This window comes from Aquarana catesbeiana, linkage group LG12 (assembly GCF_042186555.1).
Source record: "Aquarana catesbeiana isolate 2022-GZ linkage group LG12, ASM4218655v1, whole genome shotgun sequence".
Lineage (NCBI taxonomy): Eukaryota > Metazoa > Chordata > Amphibia > Anura > Ranidae > Aquarana > Aquarana catesbeiana.
This window is the reverse complement of record NC_133335.1, coordinates 207,655,140-207,677,063: the sequence shown is the minus strand read 5'-3', so window position 1 is coordinate 207,677,063 and position 21,924 is coordinate 207,655,140. Positions and strand designations below refer to the sequence as shown.

Genomic DNA, 21,924 nt, shown 5'->3' with positions numbered 1-21,924 from the left:
TACAATCACTTTAAGGCTAGTAAAACAATGCAGTGTGTTAAATGGGTCAAGTAGGGGTGTAAAATTAGGTCACAAAATGTGCGTCTAGGTTCCAGTGAAGCAAATCTGGCCCAGTCTTTGAGGATTGTAGCTATTGGCTGTGCTGCACCAGGCACTCTGCGCGGTAAGCAGCTTGGAATGGCAATAGGAATGTAGGCAAGTATAAAAGAACCCAAAACTGTCATAATAAAAAAAATAAATAAATCTGCCCCTATCTCCCACATCTTTCCCCTTTATGTCATATTTTGCTTTTCAAAGCTATGGTCGCTCTTTCATTTAGGCATGGGTACATTGATGGCAGGAACTGTTTTGGGTTGGCATAGAGCACACAGGAAAGCAGCTAACCTTTACCGATATATTCTTAGGATCAGAGCAAAAACATTAGCCTTTGTGACCCCAAAACAGATGCCGTGTCATTATGTTTCATTCTCAGGTGAGTCCGTTCCTAAGGTATCCTTTGTTGACTCTTAAATATGAAATCCACATATTATCCTTGTAGTGCGTTGAGCCTAATCTGTATTCAGCACCCTGGACAGGGCACGGGACATTTGGCAGCCTGTCTCCTATATTCATTAGGCAAGCTGCTGCAGTCAGCTGCTTCGACTTCACAGAGTTTTACTAAGAAAAATGCCTTTGATAAGCTAACCCAAATTGACTGCTTGGTAATATTCTGCATACTTTAAGGAAAATATAATTGCTAAAGTGAATTGGATTTTGCTTGTATTAGAGCCAGTAGAGTATATGGGTCTAAGTTATGTAACAAATAAACGTTTTTAAAAGGCTACGCTTACCTTTCAAAAAAAAAAAAAAAAAAAATTTAAAAATATTGCACGTATTTTTGCAGGTAAAAAATGTGCATTAATTTATTTTGTTTATTTTTTTTTACTGGAGTGTGCAGAGCATTGCACCCATGATCAGCAGATTGAGGGTGCAATGTTCGGCTCCTGAACAATCTTCCTCTAACGTTGTGCCCGTATCCCCGTATGGGCTTTTCGTAACAAAGCTAGTGGAAGACTGAATGAACTGCGAGTGTGCTGAACAGCGAACATGATATCCCTACGCATTTCGACCCTTCTAATTATTGGTCTTCTTCAAGGGAGTTGTTGTCTATGTGAAAAAAGAGAAATACAGATTATATTTTGGATAATGATAAGCTGATGTATCAACCTGTGCAATGATTACATCACGTCCTCATCCTTCATCATTAATGTGCATACAATGATATACTCAAAAAAATCACAAACGAATGGTGCATATAAACCAATTGAGTGAATAACGTATCTGTGCACATACAAATATAATGTGAAAATTATAACTGAGAGCCAATGTGAATTAACTCGCAAAAAAATTATTATATCTATAAAGTGTGTCCACAAACAATCCAAAAGTAAAATAGTCCAAAACAAAATCCGTGACGTGTTGTAGTGCAAATCTTCTACTTAAATGAATCTTCCACCGCACCTCTGTGACTGTGAATCCACTCCCCTTAGGTGAATGCACTCACCAGCTCCTTTTGCCCACACTCTCGTGTCAGGGCCAACAAGCTTTTATCCCACACTCACAAGGGATAAGATTGATCTTCAGTGGTAAACCTGTACACCTTTACTTCTCCAAAGTGTAATGCCCAAGAGCTCTCTCCACATGAAAAAAGAAAAATAATCCAATGGTGCAATAACGTAATAAAATTTATTAAAAATCAAAAAGCCCCTTCACCATTGCACTCACATCTTTAAAATTCACTGCAGGCACTGCGCATGCGCGTTCCCTCGATCTCCGCTCGGATCAAACACTGAAAGCGCGCAGGCGCAGTTATGGGTCTTCCGCCCGGATCGGAAGCTATGGGTATAAAAGATTGATTGCCGTGCCGTGTAGCCAATCCCATGACTAAGTCTTTATGACGAAACATGTCGGGGCGTGGCTACACGGCAATCGTTTTTGAGTGACGTAGGACGCTGTGACAGGGAGCGCCATACGAGGATAGGTGGAAGCCGGTCACATCTACACCAGGGATCGGGTGAGACGGGTATTTTGAGAGCGCAGTACCTGGGTCCGCCGTGACCACCACACACTGGTTTACTTACTTCATTTTTTATGCTGTGACAACTTGCTGTGCTGTGTTACTGTTGAGCCTGCAGTGAATTTTAAAGATGTGAGTGCAATGGTGAAGGGGCTTTTTGATTTTTAATAAATTTTATTACGTTATTGCACCATTGGATTATTTTTCTTTTTTCATGTGGAGAGAGCTCTTGGGCATTACACTTTGGAGAAGTAAAGGTGTACAGGTTTACCACTGAAGATCAATCTTATCCCTTGTGAGTGTGGGATAAAAGCTTGTTGGCCCTGACACGAGAGTGTGGGCAAAAGGAGCTGGTGAGTGCATTCACCTAAGGGGAGTGGATTCACAGTCACAGAGGTGCGGTGGAAGATTCATTTAAGTAGAAGATTTGCACTACAACACGTCACGGATTTTGTTTTGGACTATTTTACTTTTGGATTGTTTGTGGACACACTTTATAGATATAATAATTTTTTTGCGAGTTAATTCACATTGGCTCTCAGTTATAATTTTCACATTATATTTGTATGTGCACAGATACGTTATTCACTCAATTGGTCTATATGCACCATTCGTTTGTGATTTTTTTGAGTATATCATTGTATGCACATTAATGATGAAGGATGAGGACGTGATGTAATCATTGCACAGGTTGATACATCAGCTTATCACTCTTCACTACACCTCATTATTTGATTAGGGATCACCTTTAGCGCTGCTATTTTGAGTTCACTAGGAGCGAGTTTGTGGTGAATCAATTTTTTACTGTATACTTATCATTTAAGCAGCAGCTCAGATTTAGGTTTTTGCCATCAGCGCAGCGTTTTTGGGTGTATGAGTGGGCGGATTTTTATACATCTGATTTTTTTATATTATATTTTGGATAAGCCATCTTTTTATATTATGCATTACATTTCATCATGTGTAAGATGGTGTATATTTACCATTTCTGATGAGAAAACTATGTCCTACAGCCAGAAATATTTTAAAATCAAGCTTCGATGATCCCGGAGCCTCCGTGCACCGTGCAGGTCTTTATACCTCTCGGGGCAATCCTTTCCTCCACAGAACTTGCGAGAGACCACCCTTTTGTTGGACTGCCCAGAGGGACAGGGTGGAGGGAAAATGAGCAAGCACCTGTGATATATCATGATAGCCCTAATGATTGTTGTTATAAGGAGTTCAAAAAAGTTTTAACTATTTCCATTCTATAGTGACATGAATAGTTCCCCATTGTTGGTGTCAGTGGGAAGAATAGTGCCCCATCATTTGTGTTGGCGACAGGAATTATGTCCCACTGTTGGTGTTAGTGCCACATATCATTGGGAGGAAAAGTGCCCCAAGGGCCGGATAAAAGCTAGCCCTCGGCCACAGTTTGGAGATCACTGGCCTAAAGAATAGGTTCATCTTTAAAAAATAAATAAATAAATAAAATGTCATCTTTTTGCAGGTAAAAAAATGTGCATTTATTATTTTTTTTTACTTTTCGGCCTGTAAAAGCAGATTGCGGGTACCAGGCAGGACTTGTACCTCATATGGGCAGGCATATACACACTAACAGGAAGAAAGAATGAACTACCAGAGCGTTCAACTTCGCCATGGTTGTTCATTGAGAACTACAAGCCGACAGCTGCAAAGGCCATTGGCTCCTGCTGCTGTCAATCAAAAGCTGTGACACGGGAGTGGAGGGCGGGTTCGAGTCCCGCTGTCTGTGTCAATGGACACAGCAGCGGTACTCGGGAGCAAGCCTGCACGGGTGCCCCCATGGAAAGCGGCTATCTGTGGGGGCACCCGATGAAGAGGAGGAGCCAGGAGCGCCAGCGGTGAACTCCAGAAGAAGAGGATGTTGTTGTAAATAAAAAAAAAAATTGAACGTTTACAACCACTTTAAGTGTTATAGAAAAATCGCAATCAACCCTTCCCCTTTCCATTCAAAACTAAAAAAAAAAAAAAAATCTGGATTTAAGCTTTCGTTATGACTATGTTCTCAAGAAGCATCAGCCATGTTTCTTTACTGCCTTTAATGTGAACTAGATAAGTCAGCAGACTTACAGTTTGGGGTTATATATCTAAGGTGCTCTTTTCTTTCTTTTTTTTTTTTTTGTATTATTTTTTAAGTGAAGTTTGTCTTGACAGTGAGATTGACTAAGTTTAAAATGTGCGGTGCATTGTGTTTCTTGCCAGCACATATATTATTCTTCAAACTAGCCCCTGCGCCCTTGTGAGGATTCTAGAATCCTAGATCTGGGCTTTACACAGGGCCTTGACTTCTCCCCATGTCACCATTAAGCCTCACCCCCACCTAGTATAAACCCCACCCCCTAAGGTCCAGCTCTGAAGTGCCAGAGCCTCTACTGCCCTCTGACAATTGAATGAAAGTAGGCAGGGTTCAGATTCATGTCAACGGAAATGTAAAATGAAAGCAATGTTATTGTGAACTTGTGACAATTATACTTTAAGACGAAATGGTAAAAACATACTATAATAAAGTGGAACGCTAGCCAAAGAGCTGCATTCATAAATTAATTACATATATAGGATTATATATGGTTCATTTGCCTAAATTTTAATTTTGTTCAACCAGTCTTGTGTTGTCTTGTTTTTTTTGTTTTTTTTTTACCACTTGCTTACTGGGCACTTAAACCCCCTTCCTGCCCTGGCCAATTTTCAGCTTTCAGCGCTGTCGCACTTTGACAATTGCGTGGTCATGCAACACTCTACCAAATACATTTTTTATCATTTTTTCCCCACAAATAGAGCTTTCTTTTGGTGGTATTTAATCACTGCTGGGCTTTTATTTTTTGTTAAAAAAAAAAACAAAAAAAAATTTTTATTGTTTGTTATAACATTTTGCAAATGAGTCATTTTTCTCCTTCATTTATGTGCGCTGATGAGGCTGCATTGATGGGCACTGATAGGCTGCATTGATGGGCACTGATAAGGCGGCACTAATGGGTGGTATTGATAGGTGGCACTGATTAGCAGCACTGATATGCACTGGTAGGCACAGATGAGGCGGTGGCAGCTCTCCCTGATCGGGACCGCTGTCCCTTTGACAGAAGCTGGTGATGGACTTCTTTTTTCTCCTCACGCTGTCAGTGTGAGGACAAAAAAAGCCGGTTACCGATCTATTGACGCCCTCCCGGCAATTAAGGCCCGTGCTGTAGCTGTCTTTCGGCTATAGCGCGGCCGGTGTTCTGTCAAAAAAGGCCGGCGCATGTGCAGAACGTAAGGGCACTCCAGCTGATGTGCGCATCAGCTGGAGTGACGTCACCATAGCGCATGCGCACATCGTAGGAGCCTTTTTTCGATGGGACATGCCATTTTACGGGCACAATTTAATGCTATGCAAGCAGCGGAGGGACACCGTATTTGTCATATTGTGCCTCACTATTGCGCCGTGGGTTTACAGCAAGGCTCCTATGATGTGTGCATGCGCTATGGTGACGTTACTCCAGCTGATCGGCACATCAGCTGGAGTGCCCTTCCGTTCTGCACATGCGCGGGCACTATTTTGGACGGAGGGCACAAATCGATAGAACACCGGGAAGTGGTTAATCAGAAGAAAGTTTTATTTGAACACATTCAAGCATACATGTTCCATAAACACTCACAAAAGAATGTAAAGTTGTAATGTACAAAAACAAATAGTCAATTACAGCTTCCAACTGCATAGATCTACATACAGGGGGTCCCCGACTTACGAACATCCGACTTACGAACGACCCCTACTTACGAACGGGGCCCGAGTGACGTCACCGCGGCCTTGTCCGGCCTAGTGAAGCCTCCAGGATCCCCGGTCTTTCCTACGAGCGCTGCCCCGCGGAGGTGCACCGCGGCCAGCCTGCCTGGACACAGCATCTATCCATCTCCCTGCTGTGCCATCAGGTGAGCAGCCTGTAACAGCCTGTGAGCAGTACTGTAATATGCTTAATATGCAGTGTACTGTACCTGTTCCTCCTGTCCCTGCCGCCATGTAAAGAGTGAGAGGGGAGAGCTGTGCTCCTCCCCTCTCAGCTCTGACAGAAAATCTAGCAGTGCTAGGAGGTGACAGGGTCAATAAAGGGAACCTGTCACCTCCAATTGCTATCACACAGGGAATTGTTTTCTCCTGTGTGATAGCAATAAAGTTAAGTGAAAAAAAATTTATAAAAAAATAAAAAAAATAAGAAATACAGTATTAATTAAATTAAAAAAAAATAACAAAGTAATTAAAAAAAGTAAAGAATAATTAAAATAAAAAAAATTATACTGTCTGTATCCTCATTAGATGGATTTAATCTCACTTCCTGACTCTGAGACTGGATTTGTACTTTAAAAAAGGTACTGTTCCGACTTACAAACAAATTCGACTTAAGAACAAACCTACAGTCCCTATCTCGTTCGTAACCCGGGGACCCCCTGTACAGATGTCAGCCCACCGAAGAGAACATACAACCCCACCTAGTGGCTGAAAACAGAAATGACAGTACCAATAGAGCACCGCTATGGCATATTCCAAAGTCAGATACTAGTAACTAACATTAAGTAATCAAAGGCACTCTACCTCAGTATCCTATCAATAATCAGGTCTACTGGAGGCAATCCTGGTACATCAAGCCAACCTACCCCCCCCCCACCCCAAACGCTCTCAAATTTAGCGGGGCATCCACAGTTCTGGTAAACAACCCATTAATATATTAAAGTAGTACCCATGTAATCTTTCCATTCCTTAAGGGATGGAAGGGATGGAGGGGAAGTGCTTTTCCAGTGGAGGAGGACAATTTTACGCTGTTACCACACTCTAACCAAGAGGGTGACGCCATTATTCCCTGCTTCAGTTTTGTGGCCTTCCCGTCCAATAGATTTTTGAATAATCATTTTTCACAGTGCATTTGCCCAATGTGCGGTAAGCTTCAGAACTGTCAATGATTGCGTTACCCTCATTGCTGTGGAGAGTGGCAAAAGTTTACAAATCAAAAGACTGGTTGCATATAAGTTTAAATATTTTGGAAGTTAGATCAGTTCTTATACATTTTTATTGTGCATTTAGTTGTTTGTTTGGGGTTCCACTTTATTTAACTATGGACTAAATCGGCCTAATGCCCCGTACACACAGTTGGATTTTCCGACGGAAAATGTTTGATAGGAGCTTGTTGTCGGAAATTCCAACCGTGTGTAGGCTCCATCGGACATTTTCCATCGAAATTTCCATCATACAAAATTTGGGAGCTGACTCTCAAATTTTCCGACAGCAAAATCCGTTGTTGGAAATTCCGATCGTGTGTACACAATTCAGACGCACAAAGTTCCACGCATGCTCGGAATCAAGCAGAAGAGCAGCACTGGCTATTGAACCATTTTTCTCGGCTCGTCGTACGTGTTGTACGTCACCGCGTTCTTGACGTTTGGAATTTCTGACCAACTTTGTGTGACCGTGTGTATGCAAGACAAGTTTGAGCCAACATCCGTCGGGGAAAAAAAACATGGATTTTGTTGTCGGAAAATCCGATCGTGTGTACGGGGCATTGGAGTGTGTAAGGCGCACAGCGGGAGGGATGGATGCGAATATTTAAAATATGCTTGAAAATGCTGCAGAATAACTTGTATAATAAATATGTAAAACAAATAATTCTTTTGACTCAGCTGACAGCTATACTGTTTCACATAATTCACCTCTAGATCTGTCTTTTTCAATTTTAGAGCACATCACGCACCTTGAGGTTTATATTGCCACACTGGAAAAGTTATCATCAAACTGCAGGGACAATGGAGAGGAAGCTCTGAGCAACGCTTTCAGTGCCTTTGCTGAGTTGTCCAAGGAATTGTTGACACCAATGAAGAACTTGGTATGATTTAAAAAGATAGTATAGTATATTTTCATTGTGCTGATATTGTTAATAGTGCAGCAAATGTCTAAGTGTTACTAAACCCAGGACCCTGCATTCACTGAATGTGGTCTCAGAACATGGAAATGCAATTATTTTAGTAAATATAACCTGTTAAATACCTTTTCTCATCAGCGGTATATAGCAGTCTTGTGACTTCCATCATTGTCCGGCTGAGCACTGGTTAAAGCTTGTAGGAGGAGTTTTCATTCTCCTCTGACTGTCCTATGAGGCTTCATGACCCCTGACCCTCTGTCTGGACAGTGCTGATTGACCCTGTGCTGATCACATGCACCCTCCCAAAAAAAAAAAAAAAAACTCTCTAGCAATACACACCAAACTGAGCATGTGCAGAGTGACCCCAGGTCTCTGTACTATCAGCAGATGGATTGGGGGCAGTAAAAGAAGGGGAGGATCAGAGAAGACCGGATCAAACAGCCTTTTTACACAATGCAGAGGGTTAACAGCTTGGGTTCCACTATGAGTATAACAAGCATGCTTTACTACATATAGACAGACTGATTTTAATGTTGTGGGTTTAGTAACACTTTAAGCTGCAAATCTAGTCAGACTATGTACATTAATTTTATTACATTTTCTTACTGTATAGCAAATGGTAATTGCTTTGTTGACCTCTGTAGCTGCAGGCTTCAAAGTTCAAGCAGAAGCACTGAAGTAATCCAAACTTTCTTCCTGTTACTTAGCAGCTTAGCTTACCCTCTAAACAGGGAATAAGCAGTTCAGCTTACCCTGCTGCATGCAGTGACCCCCCAGCTCTTAGCAGTGACCCCCCCAGCTCTTAGCAGTGACCCCCCCAGCTCTTAGCAGTGACCCCCCCCAGCTTTTAGCAGTGACCCCCCCCCCCAGCTCTTAGCAGTGACCCCCCAGCTCTTAGCAGTGACCCCCCAGCTCTTAGCAGTGACCCCCCAGCTCTTAGCAGTGACCCCCCAGCTTTTAGCAGTGACCCCCCAGCTCTTAGCAGTGACTCAGTAGTTTAGCTCTCCTCTCCCAGCAGTGGCTCAGTAGCTCAGCCCCCCCTGTTCCCTTTCACAGCATTAACTTAGCAGCTCAGCTTACTCACCTTCCTTCTTCCAGCCATTACTTGGCAGCAGGGCCAGGACAAAGGGTGGGGGCAAGAGGGGCAGCTGCCCTGGGCACAATTTTTCACTATAGGATGGGGGGTGCCTTCCTTTTGTTACAAGGCTGACAGGAGTAGTGATAGTTGCAGTGATTTTGACAAGCAAGTGTCTGCTGGGCGCAGGATCCCCTAGGCTTGTACATCAAGGGGGGGGGGGGGGGGGGTGCAGTGTGGCATCTTTGCCCTGAGTGCTAGATGACCTTGTTTTCCGGCACTGCTTAGCAGCTCTGCTTACCCTCTAAATAGTGACCAAGCAGCTCAGCTTATCCTGCTTGTCCTCCCAGCAGTGACCTTGGAGATTGGCCACTAAAGGCAGCTCTCTATTTGACGCCTCATTTCGCCAACCATTTTTAGCAACTGCTGAGATAAGCAGACGCACAGGGGGTGCATTGCTTTCAGTAAATAGGCCCAACCCACTGACTTCCATAGTGAGGAAGAGTAGATAAAGCATGTCTAAATCCAAAACCAAAAATGTATTATATTGCAGCTTATTAGTCCTTGGTAGCTCTTTGAGTTTTTTTCTTTTTTTAGGCTTTTTTTCTTTTTCCTTTCTTTTCACATGGTGGTCTGGCCATCAACACACTTCCTGTCTTAGGGTGTCTCCATTCTGAATGAAGGGGCAACAGAGACACCATTGGACGGCGGCATTGTCTGGGGAGGGTAGTGTCAGGTGGACTAGTAGATTTGGATGGACCCTACATACTATACTTACCAGCCACTTTATTAGGTACACCTTGGTAGTCCCGGGTTGGACCCCTTTTTGCCTTCATAACTGCCTTGATTCTTCATGGCATAGATTCAACAAGGTGTTGGAAACATTCCTCAGAGATTTTGGTCCATATTGACATGATAGCATCATGCAGTTGCTGCAGATTTGTCGGCTTCACATCCATGATGGGAATCTCCCATCCCACTACATCCCAAAGGTGCTCTATTGGATGGGATCTGATGACTGTGGAGGCCAGTGGAGTACAGGGACCTCATTGTCCAGTGGTGAGAAGATTTGATCTTTGTGACATGGAGCATTATCCTGCTGGAAGGAGCCATCAGAAGATGGGGACACTGTAGTCATAAAGGGATGGACATGGTCAGCAACAATACTCAGGTAGGCCGTGGCATCTAAACAATGCTCAATTGGTACTAAGGGGCCCAAAGTGTTTCAATAAAATATCCCCCACACCATTACACCACCACCATGAACCATTGATACCAGGCAGGATGGATCCATGCTTTTATGATGTTTGCGCCAAATTCTGACCCGACCATCTGAATGTCAAGAATGGGTTGGGTTCAATGGGCGTTACTTAATGTGATAGGGGGGGATAGCGTTTGTCATGTTGCATCAACCTCATCTGCTCCTAAGAGAGTGTGTTTTGGGGGCAGTAAAAAGCGTCTCAATCACATGTATTTAATATCCCCCCCTCTCAACTGCATGGGTAAACAAGGCCTTACTGGCCAGATCACCAGGTGAATATAAAGGAAAAGCATAAAAAACGTTTACCTTAATGAGGAACTGCAGTCTGCTCACATAATTTGTAATAAAAACATCTTTGACATTCTGAAGCTTCCCTCCAACCACTTTGCATATTATTTTATATATACTGTGATTCTGTACTTGCCAAATATGCTGCAGGAATCTCCCTCCACCGAGTCTGGCTGCAGCCATTTTAACTCTGGGCAGCTGAAGCTGCTGCCTGTTCACTTCCTGGATTTACACAGACACACCTCCAGCTCTGCAGCTCTCATTGGCCCTCTTATGACTCACCCCCCTTCCTGACTGGCAAACTCTCACAAGAGTGAGAGCTGTGCATGATGTCATAAGATGATAATAAGCCTAGATTTTTTACCAGACAAGCAGGATGTGGGCTGTATAAGGTATTTACTGCAGAAAAAAAATGTTTTACTATCCAAAGTTAAAACAACAAGGGCAGAAGATTTAATAGCTGGAAAGATTAAAAAATGACAGAAGGTCCACTTTAACCACTTGACGACCGCCTCACGCCGATTTACGTCGGCAAGGTGGCACGGACAGGCAAAATCACGTATATATACGTGATTTGCCTTCCGCGGGTGGGGGGTCCGATCGGACCCCCCCCCCGGTGCCCGAGGCGGTCGTCTTTTGTCCAGCGGCGATCAGAGGTGAGGGGGAGGCCATCCGTTCGTGGCCTCCCCCTCGCGATCGCCGCCGGCCAATCAGATCACTTCCTTTGCTGCTGTATGCTAAACAGCAGCAAAGGAAATGGTGTCATCTCTCCTCGGCTCGGTATTCCGTTGCAGCGCCGAGGAGAGAAGACTTCACTGTGAGTGCACAACACTACACAACACAGTAGAACATGCCAGGCACACAAAACACCCCGATCCCCCCCCCCCCGATCGCCCCCGATCCCCCCCCAATCACCCCCCCCTCCCTGTCACAAACTGACACCAGCAGTTTTTTTTTTTTTTTTCTGATTACTGCATGGTGTCAGTTTGTGACAGTTACAGTGTTGGGACAGTGAATATTAGCCCCCTGTAGGTCTAGGATACCCCCCCTAACCCCCCTAATAAAGTTTTAACCCCTTGATCACCCCCCGTCACCAGTGTCGCTAAGCGATCATTTTTCTGATCGCTGTATTAGTGTCGCTGGTGATGCTAGTTAGGGACCTAAATATTTAGGTTCGCCGTCAGCGTTTTATAGCGACAGGGACCCCCATATACTACCTAATAAATGTTTTAACCCCTTGATTGCCCCCTAGTTAACCCTTTCACCACTGATCACCGTATAACTGTTACGGGTGACGCTGGTTAGTTTGTTTATTTTTTTTAGTGTCAGGGCACCCGCCGTTTATTACCGAATAAAGGTTTAGCCCCCTGATCGCCCGGCGGTGATATGCGTCACCCCAGGCAGCGTCAGATTAGCGCCAGTACCGCTAACACCCACGCACGCAGCATACGCCTCCCTTAGTGGTATAGTATCTGATCGGATCAATATCTGATCCGATCAGATCTATACTAGCGTCCCCAGCAGTTTAGGGTTCCCAAAAACACATTGTTAGCGGGATCAGCCCAGATACCTGCTAGCACCTGCGTTTTGCCCCTCCGCCCGGCCCACCCAAGTGCAGTATCGATCGATCACTGTCACTTACAAAACACTAAACGCATAACTGCAGCGTTCGCAGAGTCAGGCCTGATCCCTGCGATCGCTAACATTTTTTTGGTAGCATTTTGGTGAACTGGCAAGCACCATCCCCAGGCAGCGTCAGGTTAGCGCCAGTAGCGCTAACACCCACGCACGCACCGTACACCTCCCTTAGTGGTATAGTATCTGAACGAATCAATATCTGATCCGATCAGATCTATACTAGCGTCCCCAGCAGTTTAGGGTTCCCAAAAACGCAGTGTTAGCGGGATCAGCCCAGATACCTGCTAGCACCTGCATTTTGCCCCTCCGCCCGGCCCAGCCCAGGCCACCCAAGTGCAGTACCGATCGATCACTGACACTTACAAAACACTAAACGCATAACTGCAGCGTTCGCAGAGTCAGGCCTGATCCCTGCGATCGCTAACAGTTTTTTTGGTAGCTTTTTTATTGAACTGGCAAGCACCAGCGGCCTAGTACACCCCGGTCGTAGTCAAACCAGCACTGCAGTAACACTTGGTGACGTGGCGAGTCCCATAAGTGCAGTTCAAGCTGGTGAGGTGGCAAGCACAAGTAGTGTCCCGCTGCCACCAAGAAGACAAACACAGGCCCGTCGTGCCCATAGTGCCCTTCCTGCTGCATTCGCCAATCCTAATTGGGAACCCACCACTTCTGCAGCACCCGTACTTCCCCCATTCACATCCCCAACCAAATGCAGTCGGCTGCATGAGAGGCATTTTCTTTATGTCCTCCCGAGTACCCCTACCCAACGAACCCCCCCCAAAAAGATGTCGTGTCTGCAGCAAGCGCGGATATAGACGTGACACCCGCTATTATTGTCCCTCCTGTCCTGACAATCCTGGTCTTTGCATTGGTGAATGTTTTGAATGCTACCATACACTAGTTGAGTATTAGCGTAGGGTACAGCATTGCACAGACTAGGCACACTTTCACAGGGTCTCCCAAGATGCCATCGCATTTTGAGAGACCCGAACCTGGAACCGGTTACAGTTATAAAAGTTAGTTACAAAAAAAGTATAAAAAAAAAAATATATATATAAAATAAAAAAAAATAGTTGTCGTTTTATTGTTCTCTCTCTCTCTATTCTCTCTCTTGTTCTGCTCTTTTTTACTGTATTCTATTCTGCAATGTTTTATTGTTATTATGTTTTATCATGTTTGCTTTTCAGGTATGCAATTTTTTATACTTTACCGTTTACTGTGCTTTATTGTTAACCATTTTTTTGTCTTCAGGTACGCCATTCACGACTTTGAATGGTTATACCAGAATGATGCCTGCAGGTTTAGGTATCATCCTGGTATCATTCTTTTCAGCCAGCGGTCGGCTTTCATGTAAAAGCAATCCTAGCGGCTAATTAGCCTCTAGACTGCTTTTACAAGCCGTGGGAGGGAATGCCCCCCCCCACCGTCTTCCGTGTTTTTCTCTGGCTCTCCTGTCTCAACAGGGAACCTGAGAATGCAGCCGGTGATTCAGCCAGCTGACCATAGAGCTGATCAGAGACCAGAGTGGCTCCAAACATCTCTATGGCCTAAGAAACCGGAAGCTACGAGCATTTTATGACTTAGATTTCGCCAGATGTAAATAGCGCCATTGGGAAATTGGGGAAGCATTTTATCACACCGATCTTGGTGTCATCAGATGCTTTGAGGGCAGAGGAGAAATCTAGGGTCTAATAGACCCCAATTTTTTCAAAAAAGAGTACCTGTCACTACCTATTGCTATCATAGGGGATATTTACATTCCCCGAGATAACAATAAAAATGATTAAAAAAAAAAAAATGAAAGGAACAGTTTAAAAATAAGATAAAAAAGCAAAAAAATAATAATGAAAAAAAAAAAAAAAAAAAAAAGCACCCCTGTCGCCCCCTGCTCTCGCGCTAAGGCGAACGCAAGCGGCGGTCTGTCGTCAAACGTAAACAGCAATTGCACCATGCATGTGAGGTATCGCCGCGAAGGTCAGATCGAGGGCAGTAATTTTTGCAGTAGACCTCCTCTGTAAATCTAAAGTGGTAACCTGTAAAGGCTTTTAAAGGCTTTTAAAAATGTATTTATTTTGTTGCCACTGCACGTTTTTGCGCAATTTTAAAGCATGTCATGTTTGGTATCCATGTACTCGGCCTAAGATCATCTTTTTTATTTCATCAAACATTTGGGCAATATAGTGTGTTTTAGTGCATTAAAATTTAAAAAAGTGTGTTTTTTCCCCAAAAAATGCGTTTGAAAAATCGCTGCACAAATACTGTGTGAAAAAAAAAAAATGAAACACCCACCATTTTAATCTGTAGGGCATTTGCTTTAAAAAATATATAATGTTTGGGGGTTCAAAGTAATTTTTTTGCAAAAAAAAATAACTTTTTCATGTAAACAAAAAGTGTCAGAAAGGGCTTTGTCTTCAAGTGGTTAGAAGAGTGAGTGATGTGTGACATAAGCTTCTAAATGTTGTGCATAAAATGCCAGGACAGTTCAAAACCCCCCCAAATGACCCCATTTTGGAAAGTAGACACCCCAAGCTATTTGCTGAGAGGCATGTCGAGTCCATGGAATATTTTATATTGCGACACAAGTTGCGGGAAAGAGACAAATTTTTTTTTTTTTTTTTCTTGCACAAAGTTGTCACTAAATGATATATTGCTCAAACATGCCATGGTAATATGTGAAATTACTCCCCAAAATACATTCTGCTGCTTCTCCTGAGTATGGGGATACCACATGTGTGAGACTTTTTGGGAGCCTAGCCGCGTATGGGAGCCCGAAAACCAAGCACCGCCTTCAGGCTTTCAAAGGGCGTGAATTTTTGATTTCACTCTTCACTGCCTATCACAGTTTCGGAGGCCATGGAAAGCCCAGGTGGCACAAAACCCCCCCAAATGACCCAATTTTGGAAAGTAGACACCCCAAGCTATTTGCTGAGAGGTATAGTGAGTATTTTGCAGACCTCACTTTTTGTCACAAAGTTTTGAAAATTGAAAAAAGAAAAAAAAAAAAGTTTTTTCTTGTCTTTCTTCATTTTCAAAAACAAATGAGAGCTGCAAAATACTCACCATGCCTCTCAGCAAATAGCTTGGGGTGTCTACTTTCCAAAATGGGGTCATTTGGGGGGGTTTTGTGCCACCTGGGCATTCCATGGCCTCCGAAACTGTGATAGGCAGTGAAGAGTGAAATAAAAAATTTACACCCTTAGAAATCCTGAAGGCGGTGCTTGGTTTTCGGGGCCCCGTACGCGGCTAGGCTCCCAAAAAGTCCCACACATGTGGTATCCCCGTACTCAGGAGAAGCAGCTAAATGTATTTTGGGGTGCAATTCCACATATGCCCATGGCCTGTGTGAGCAATATATCATTTAGTGACAACTTTGTGCAAAAAAAAAAAAAAAAAAAAAAAGTGTCACTTACCCGCAACTTGTGTCAAAATATGAAATATTCCATGGACTCAATATGCCTCTCAGCAAATAGCTTGGGGTGTCTACTTTCCAAAATGGGGTCATTTGGGGGGGTTTTGTGCCACCTGGGCATTCCATGGCCTCCGAAACTGTGATAGGCAGTGAAGAGTGAAATCAAAAATTTACACCCTTAGAAATCCTGAAGGCAGTGATTGGTTTTCGGGGCCCCGTACGCGGCTAAGCTCCCAAAAAGTCCCACACATGTGGTATCCCCATACTCAGGAGAAGCAGCTGAATGTATTTTGGGGTGCAATTCCACATAGGCCCATGGCCTGTGTGAGCAATATATCATTTAGTGACAACTTTTTGTAAATATTTTTTTTTTTTTTTTTGTCATTATTCAATCACTTGGGACAAAAAAAATAAATATTCAATGGGTTCAACATGCCTCTCAGCAATTTCCTTGGGGTGTCTACTTTCCAAAATGGGGTCATTTGGGGGGGTTTGTACTGCCCTGCCATTTTAGCACCTCAAGAAATGACATAGGCAGTCATAAACTAAAAGCTGTGTAAATTACAGAAAATGTACCCTAGTTTGTAGATGCTATAACTTTTGCGCAAACCAATAAATATATGCTTATTGACATTTTTTTTACCAAAGACATGTGGCCGAATACATTTTGGCCTAAATGTATGACTAAAATTTAGTTTATTGGATTTTTTTTATAACAAAAAGTAGAAAATATCATTTTTTTTCAAAATTTTCGGTCTTTTTCCGTTTATAGCGCAAAAAATAAAAACTGCAGAGGTGATCAAATACCATCAAAAGAAAGCTCTATTTGTGGGAAGAAAAGGACGCAAATTTCGTTTGGGTACAGCATTGCATGACCGCGCAATTAGCAGTTAAAGCGACGCAGTGCCAAATTGGAAAAAGACCTCTGGTCCTTAGGCAGCATAATGGTCCGGGGCTCAAGTGGTTAAACTCAACGGTTATGTAAGGACAGAAAGACAAATACTATGAAATATATGCATTGATGTCATGCTGACAAGAGTGATGAACTATGTGTGAGAAATTATTTGAATAATTAGTGTAACCCTTGCTTATCTGCATATTTTTCTTCATTTGTCTTACACAGCTGCAGAGTTTTAATCACAATATTAATTACTTTCTGAACGCGCTGGTTAAAGGAGATCTGAAGGAAGTGAAAGGGGTGAGTTACAGAAAAGCAGCATTGCAGAAATCAGCAGTTTGGCTGTAAGCTCCTTAGGCGCAGACTCCAAGGATCCCTTTATTCTAAACTCACATAGTGACAGATTATAGAGAGAGATTAACATTCCCCTGATCACTGCCTGAGCTATCATAGGTGGTACAGATATTGGCTCTATGAGGGTTGGGGGGGGGGATGCTGCTGCATCCTATTCACTTGCCGTAAGGAATGGATATATTCTTCATATTGTAATAGTACAATGTTTGTCCTTGCTCACGAATTCCTGGATAAAAGGGAGAAGCTGTGGAGTACAAGAGAGAATTGTTATTCTGCACTCGTGATGAGTAGGAATGAGCGGGGAGTGATTTTTGTTGAAATGACCAGTTTTGCCCCGATGAAATTTTATTGAACAATTTCGCTAATTTAGAGGATTAGGTGAAATTTGCTTGTAAGAAAATACCATTTTTCTTTTATTTAGATATTTCTTGGGGATCTCTTTAGGGTAGTTTAGTTAACCGTATGTAGTATTCTCTGAAATTTTTCCTTTTTTTTGTTGTGTGTATATTTGATTGTTAATTGTGTCATAGGCATGCGGGATGGGGGGGGGGTGCCAGGTATTATCACCCCTTGCACTAGGGCCATCCAGTGTTGAAAAAAAGTGTGCGAGGCACAAGGGAAGGGGAACCCACAGTGCCCTGTCACGCACCACACACACACCCCTCTCCCTCCCTCCCCCCCCCTCTCTCTCCCTCCTCTCTCCCCCCTCCCTCTCTCACCCCCTCCCTCTCTCACCCCCTCCCTCTCTCACCCCCCCTCTCTCTCACCCCCCCTCTCTCTCACCCCCCCTCTCTCTCTCCCCCCTCTCTCTCACCCCCTCTCTCTCACCCCCTCTCTCTCTCACCCCCCTCTCTCTCTCACCCCCCTCTCTCTCTCACCCCCCTCTCTCTCTCACCACCCTCTCTCTCTCACCACCCTCTCCCTCTCTCACCCCTCTCTCTCTCACCCCCCCCCTCTCTCTCTCTCTCTCACCCCCTCTCTAACCACCCCCTCTCTTTCTCTCTCTTCCCCCCCTCCCTCTCTCTCTCTCCCCCCTCTGTCTTTCTTTCACCCTCCCCCTCTCTTTCTTTCACCCTCTCTCTTTCTTTCACCCTCTCTCTTTCTTTCCCCCTCTCTCTCTTTCTCCCCCTCTCTCTCTTTCTCCCCCTCTCTCTCTTTCTCCCTCTCTCTCTTCCCTCCTCTCTCTCTTCCCTCCTCTCTCTCTTCCCTCCTCTCTCTCTTCCCTCCTCTCTCTCCCCTCCCCCTCTCCCCCCCTCTCTCTCCCCCCTCTCTCTCCCCCCTCTCTCCCCCCCTCTCTCTCTCCCTCTCTCCCTTTCTCTCCCCCTCTCTCCCTTTCTCTCCCCCTCTCTCCCCCTCTCTCTCCCTCTCCCCCCCTCTCCCCCTCTCCCCCTCTCCTTCCCCTTTCTTTCTCTCTCTCCCCCCTCTCACCTCCCCCTCTCTCTCTCACCCCCCCTCTCTCTCTCACCTCCCCCTCTCTCTCACCTCCCCCTCTCTCTCACCTCCCCCTCTCTCTCTCTCTCCCCCCCTCTCTCACCCCCCCTCTCTCTCTCTCTCACCCCCCCTCTCTCTCTCTCTCTCACCTCCCCCTCTCTCTCTCTCTCACCTCCCCCTCTCTCTCACCTCCCCCTCTCTCTCTCACCTCCCCCTCTCTCTCTCTCTCACCCCTCTCTCTCTCTCTCACCCCCCTCTCTCTCTCTCACCCCCCTCTCTCTCTCTCACCCCCCTCTCTCTCTCTCAACCCTCTGTCTCTCTCACCCCTCTCACCCTCTCTCTCACCCCTCTCTCTCTCCAACATCAATGTTAAGGTTACTGCTGTACGATTGGCTGTTTTAGGTTTCCTGTCTACTGAGACAGGCAATCTCAATGCTTAGTCTAGTAATAGAAAAACCTCATAGAAGTTTTACCAAATGCCTTAGTTGTAAGTACAAACGGGTGGTTTAAACATATAAGTCAAATTAGCAAGCAGTAGGCTTAATTTCTTATACTCTAGGATCTTTTTTTCAGCCATGTTATTGGAGTTTTCAAATCTCATTAAAAGCATCTAAAAATAACTGCCACTTTTTTTTTCAATAGGGGAACCTTAGCCTGGTGTGTTAGCTTTGTGAATTGAGCAGTACTTGAAATGTACTAGTTCGGTAAATGTGTTTTTATATTGACTCTTTTGTGTGTATTTTATTCTTTTTTATAGGATTTAAGAAAGCCTTTTGAAAAAGCTTGGAAGGATTATGAAAACAAGTTGTAAGTTGGAAAATATGTCTTCACATGCTGCAGCTGAGAAGCCTACTTCTCCTCCTCTCCCTCCCGCTGGCATTCAGTTGCCACAGGAGGAAAATACAGGGGATTGGTACCAGTATATGCCACTCCCATGCCTCTCCTGTCCCTCTTTTTTCTGCCCGGAAGCCTCCCTGTGTGCTACCCTGACTCCCCGTCCCCATATGGGTAGCAGGGAAATGGCCAGTAAATATGTAATTTACCAGCCCCTTCCTTTTCTGAATAAATACAGTGAGTGATTAGTACTGATCACTTCTTTGTCCATTTATAACTGAAGTATAATTAAATGTATTTACTATGCTTATGTTTGTGAATGAACGCAAAGCTGCTCAGCACAGAGCACTTGAAATTCATCCACTGCCCAGTGCAGCTGAGGTTGCAGATAAAGGGACTAGGGAATCTCTGTCCTTGGCCCCTTTCTCTGTCTCAAATTGAGACAGCAAGGGTCTGTTCGTCAGGAACAGGGACTTAGGGAAAATCTCCTCAACAAGGACATATTGGGGTTGCTTTACTGAATCTGGAATGTGCAAAAGCTGGTGCAGCTCTGCATAGAAACCAATCATCTTCCAGGTTTTTTGTCAAAGCTTAAAGTGTTACTAAACCTAGGAGCCTGCATTCACTATATCTGGTCTCCCACAGTACACAGAACATGGAAATGTAACTATAAATATCTTTTCTCATCGGCAGTTAGAGTAGTCTTGTGATTTCTATCGGTGTCTGGTTAAGGCTTGTAGGAGGAGTTTTCATTCTCCCCTGATTGTGCTATGCGGCAGGACCCCTGACCCTCTGTCTGGACAGTGCTGATTGGCCCTGATCTGATCATGTGCACTTTCCCAAAAAAAAAAAAAAAGAAGTCTCTAGCAATACACACCACACTCAGCATGTGCAGCTTCCCCCTGAGGTTCTGTGCTATCAGCAGAGATTGGGGACAGTGGAAGAAGGGGGTATCAGAGAAGACAGGATCAAACAGCCTTTTTACACAATGCAGAGGTTTAACCCCTTAGGTTCCACAGTGAGTATAACAAACATGCTTTACTGCATATACAGACTGATTTTACTGTTGTGGGTTTAGTAACACTTTAATTGAACAAGCTGACGTTAGAAGCTGATTGGCTATTTTGCAAAGCTGCCCCAGATTTTGCATCTCCAGTTTTAGTAAATCAACCCCATTGTGTTTGCAACCTGGAAGAAAAATCTCCTAGATGGGACACAGATAGCATTTAAAGCCTAACTGAGATTCCAACACTAAAAAAATATTTTTTTAATGTATTCCCCTAGCAATTGTAATAATAAAATAGCGTTTCTTGCTGCAATACTCACCACATCTCTGGCGCCATCTCTCTGACTTCTCAGTGATCCAGTGCCAGTCCTTTTCTGAGTCTAATGATGCCCAGCATCATTCAACCCACATCCTATGAGTGTAGAGTTTCATTGGCCCGTCTCAGTGTGGGGACACCATCATGGCCCCCTGTCCTAAATAACACCCATTGCATCATTGAGGACGTTGCAGCATCAGGTGACTTACCTGAAGGCACCAGTAAAAGATAAGTATAGAAAATTTCAGAACACAACAGGACTGAGGGGGCAGGAGGAGGTTGGTTGTAGCTGGCTTCAGTGGTTTGGTTGCGATAAAAGTTCTACAAGCAACATTTACAACATTGATGTTATGAGTAGGTCAGGTGGTGGATTTTCCTATTCTAATCAGCAGGGAATTTACTCCACATGGTCAGTACTGAAAATATTGCTACTTTCTAGGGGACCCAGAAGTAAAAAAAAATGTATTTGAGTATTTATGTTTCTGATAGATTTTGGAAAATTGTGGCCATCTTTCTGTAGAGTTGTCTAGTAAGTGTTGGTCAGCCAGATGTGTGGTGCTTACTTTCAAGATGGTGTTTGTCTTTTAACAGCACTAAAATTGAGAAGGAGAAGAGGGAGCTGGCCAAGCAGTACGGAATGGTGCGGAATGAGGTGGCTGGAGGAGAAATCGCTGAGGAACTGGAGAAGGAACGAAGGATGTTTCAGTTGCAGATGTGTGAAGTAAGTAATTCTCAACCCACTACGTACGACATGAACATTAGGCTGTATATATAACAGCAGTTCTACAAGGACTACCACCCTCTATTGCCTTTGATCTCATTATAAGATTTGCTGGACTAATTTGAAGGAAACTGAATTGTGTCTGGTAGATTTTTTGATCAGTTCAACATTTAACTCTTTTGTGATCAGATGAATGAGAAGATGAATGCTTGTTAGCTTACGTCTAAAAATGATTTAATGTGTATAGCCAGCTTTTCTCATGAGTTAAGCTGACCCATCAAATTCAGCCCTAGGGCACTGGTGTTTATCAGCCCCTTAGCACAGACTTCACATACAGTGCCTTAAAAAAGTATTTATTTTTCATACACCATGGGACACAGAGTTAGGCTCATATTCATTACCTGCTGGGTTATACTTCATCTCCAGATGAATGGACACTGGTAGACCAAAGTTCTTTAGACAGGAAGTGATCCCCTATATAACCCCTCCCATACAGGAAGTACTTCAGTTTTTTACCAGTGTCTGCAAGGTGGATGGCACGGTTGTTTGAGCTCTCTGAGCTCCAGGTCTCTAGTCCCACAAAAGGTTCTTAAATGAATCAAGGGATTGACTGATTGGATCCATTTGACACAGGCTTTATATGCTTAGATAAATGGTACCCGAGCTTCACAAAGAAGACTCAAGATCCTGCAAGGTTTTGCCTGTAATGCGGCCTCTGGGTGCTTCACCCTGCG

General features: G+C 44.0%; 1 protein-coding gene across 1 annotated transcript in view; it reads left to right on the top strand.

The window, feature by feature from the left end:
* LOC141113460 (arf-GAP with SH3 domain, ANK repeat and PH domain-containing protein 1-like) overlaps window positions 1-21,924 on the top strand; it is a gene marked incomplete in the record, with an annotated part of 303,097 nt that overhangs the window by 157,869 nt on the left and 123,304 nt on the right. Inside the window, 4 exon segments of the mRNA XM_073606564.1 lie at window positions 7,778-7,923; window positions 16,754-16,828; window positions 19,071-19,120; window positions 21,061-21,190. Of these exon segments, the coding sequence (XP_073462665.1) occupies window positions 7,778-7,923; window positions 16,754-16,828; window positions 19,071-19,120; window positions 21,061-21,190 (401 nt within the window).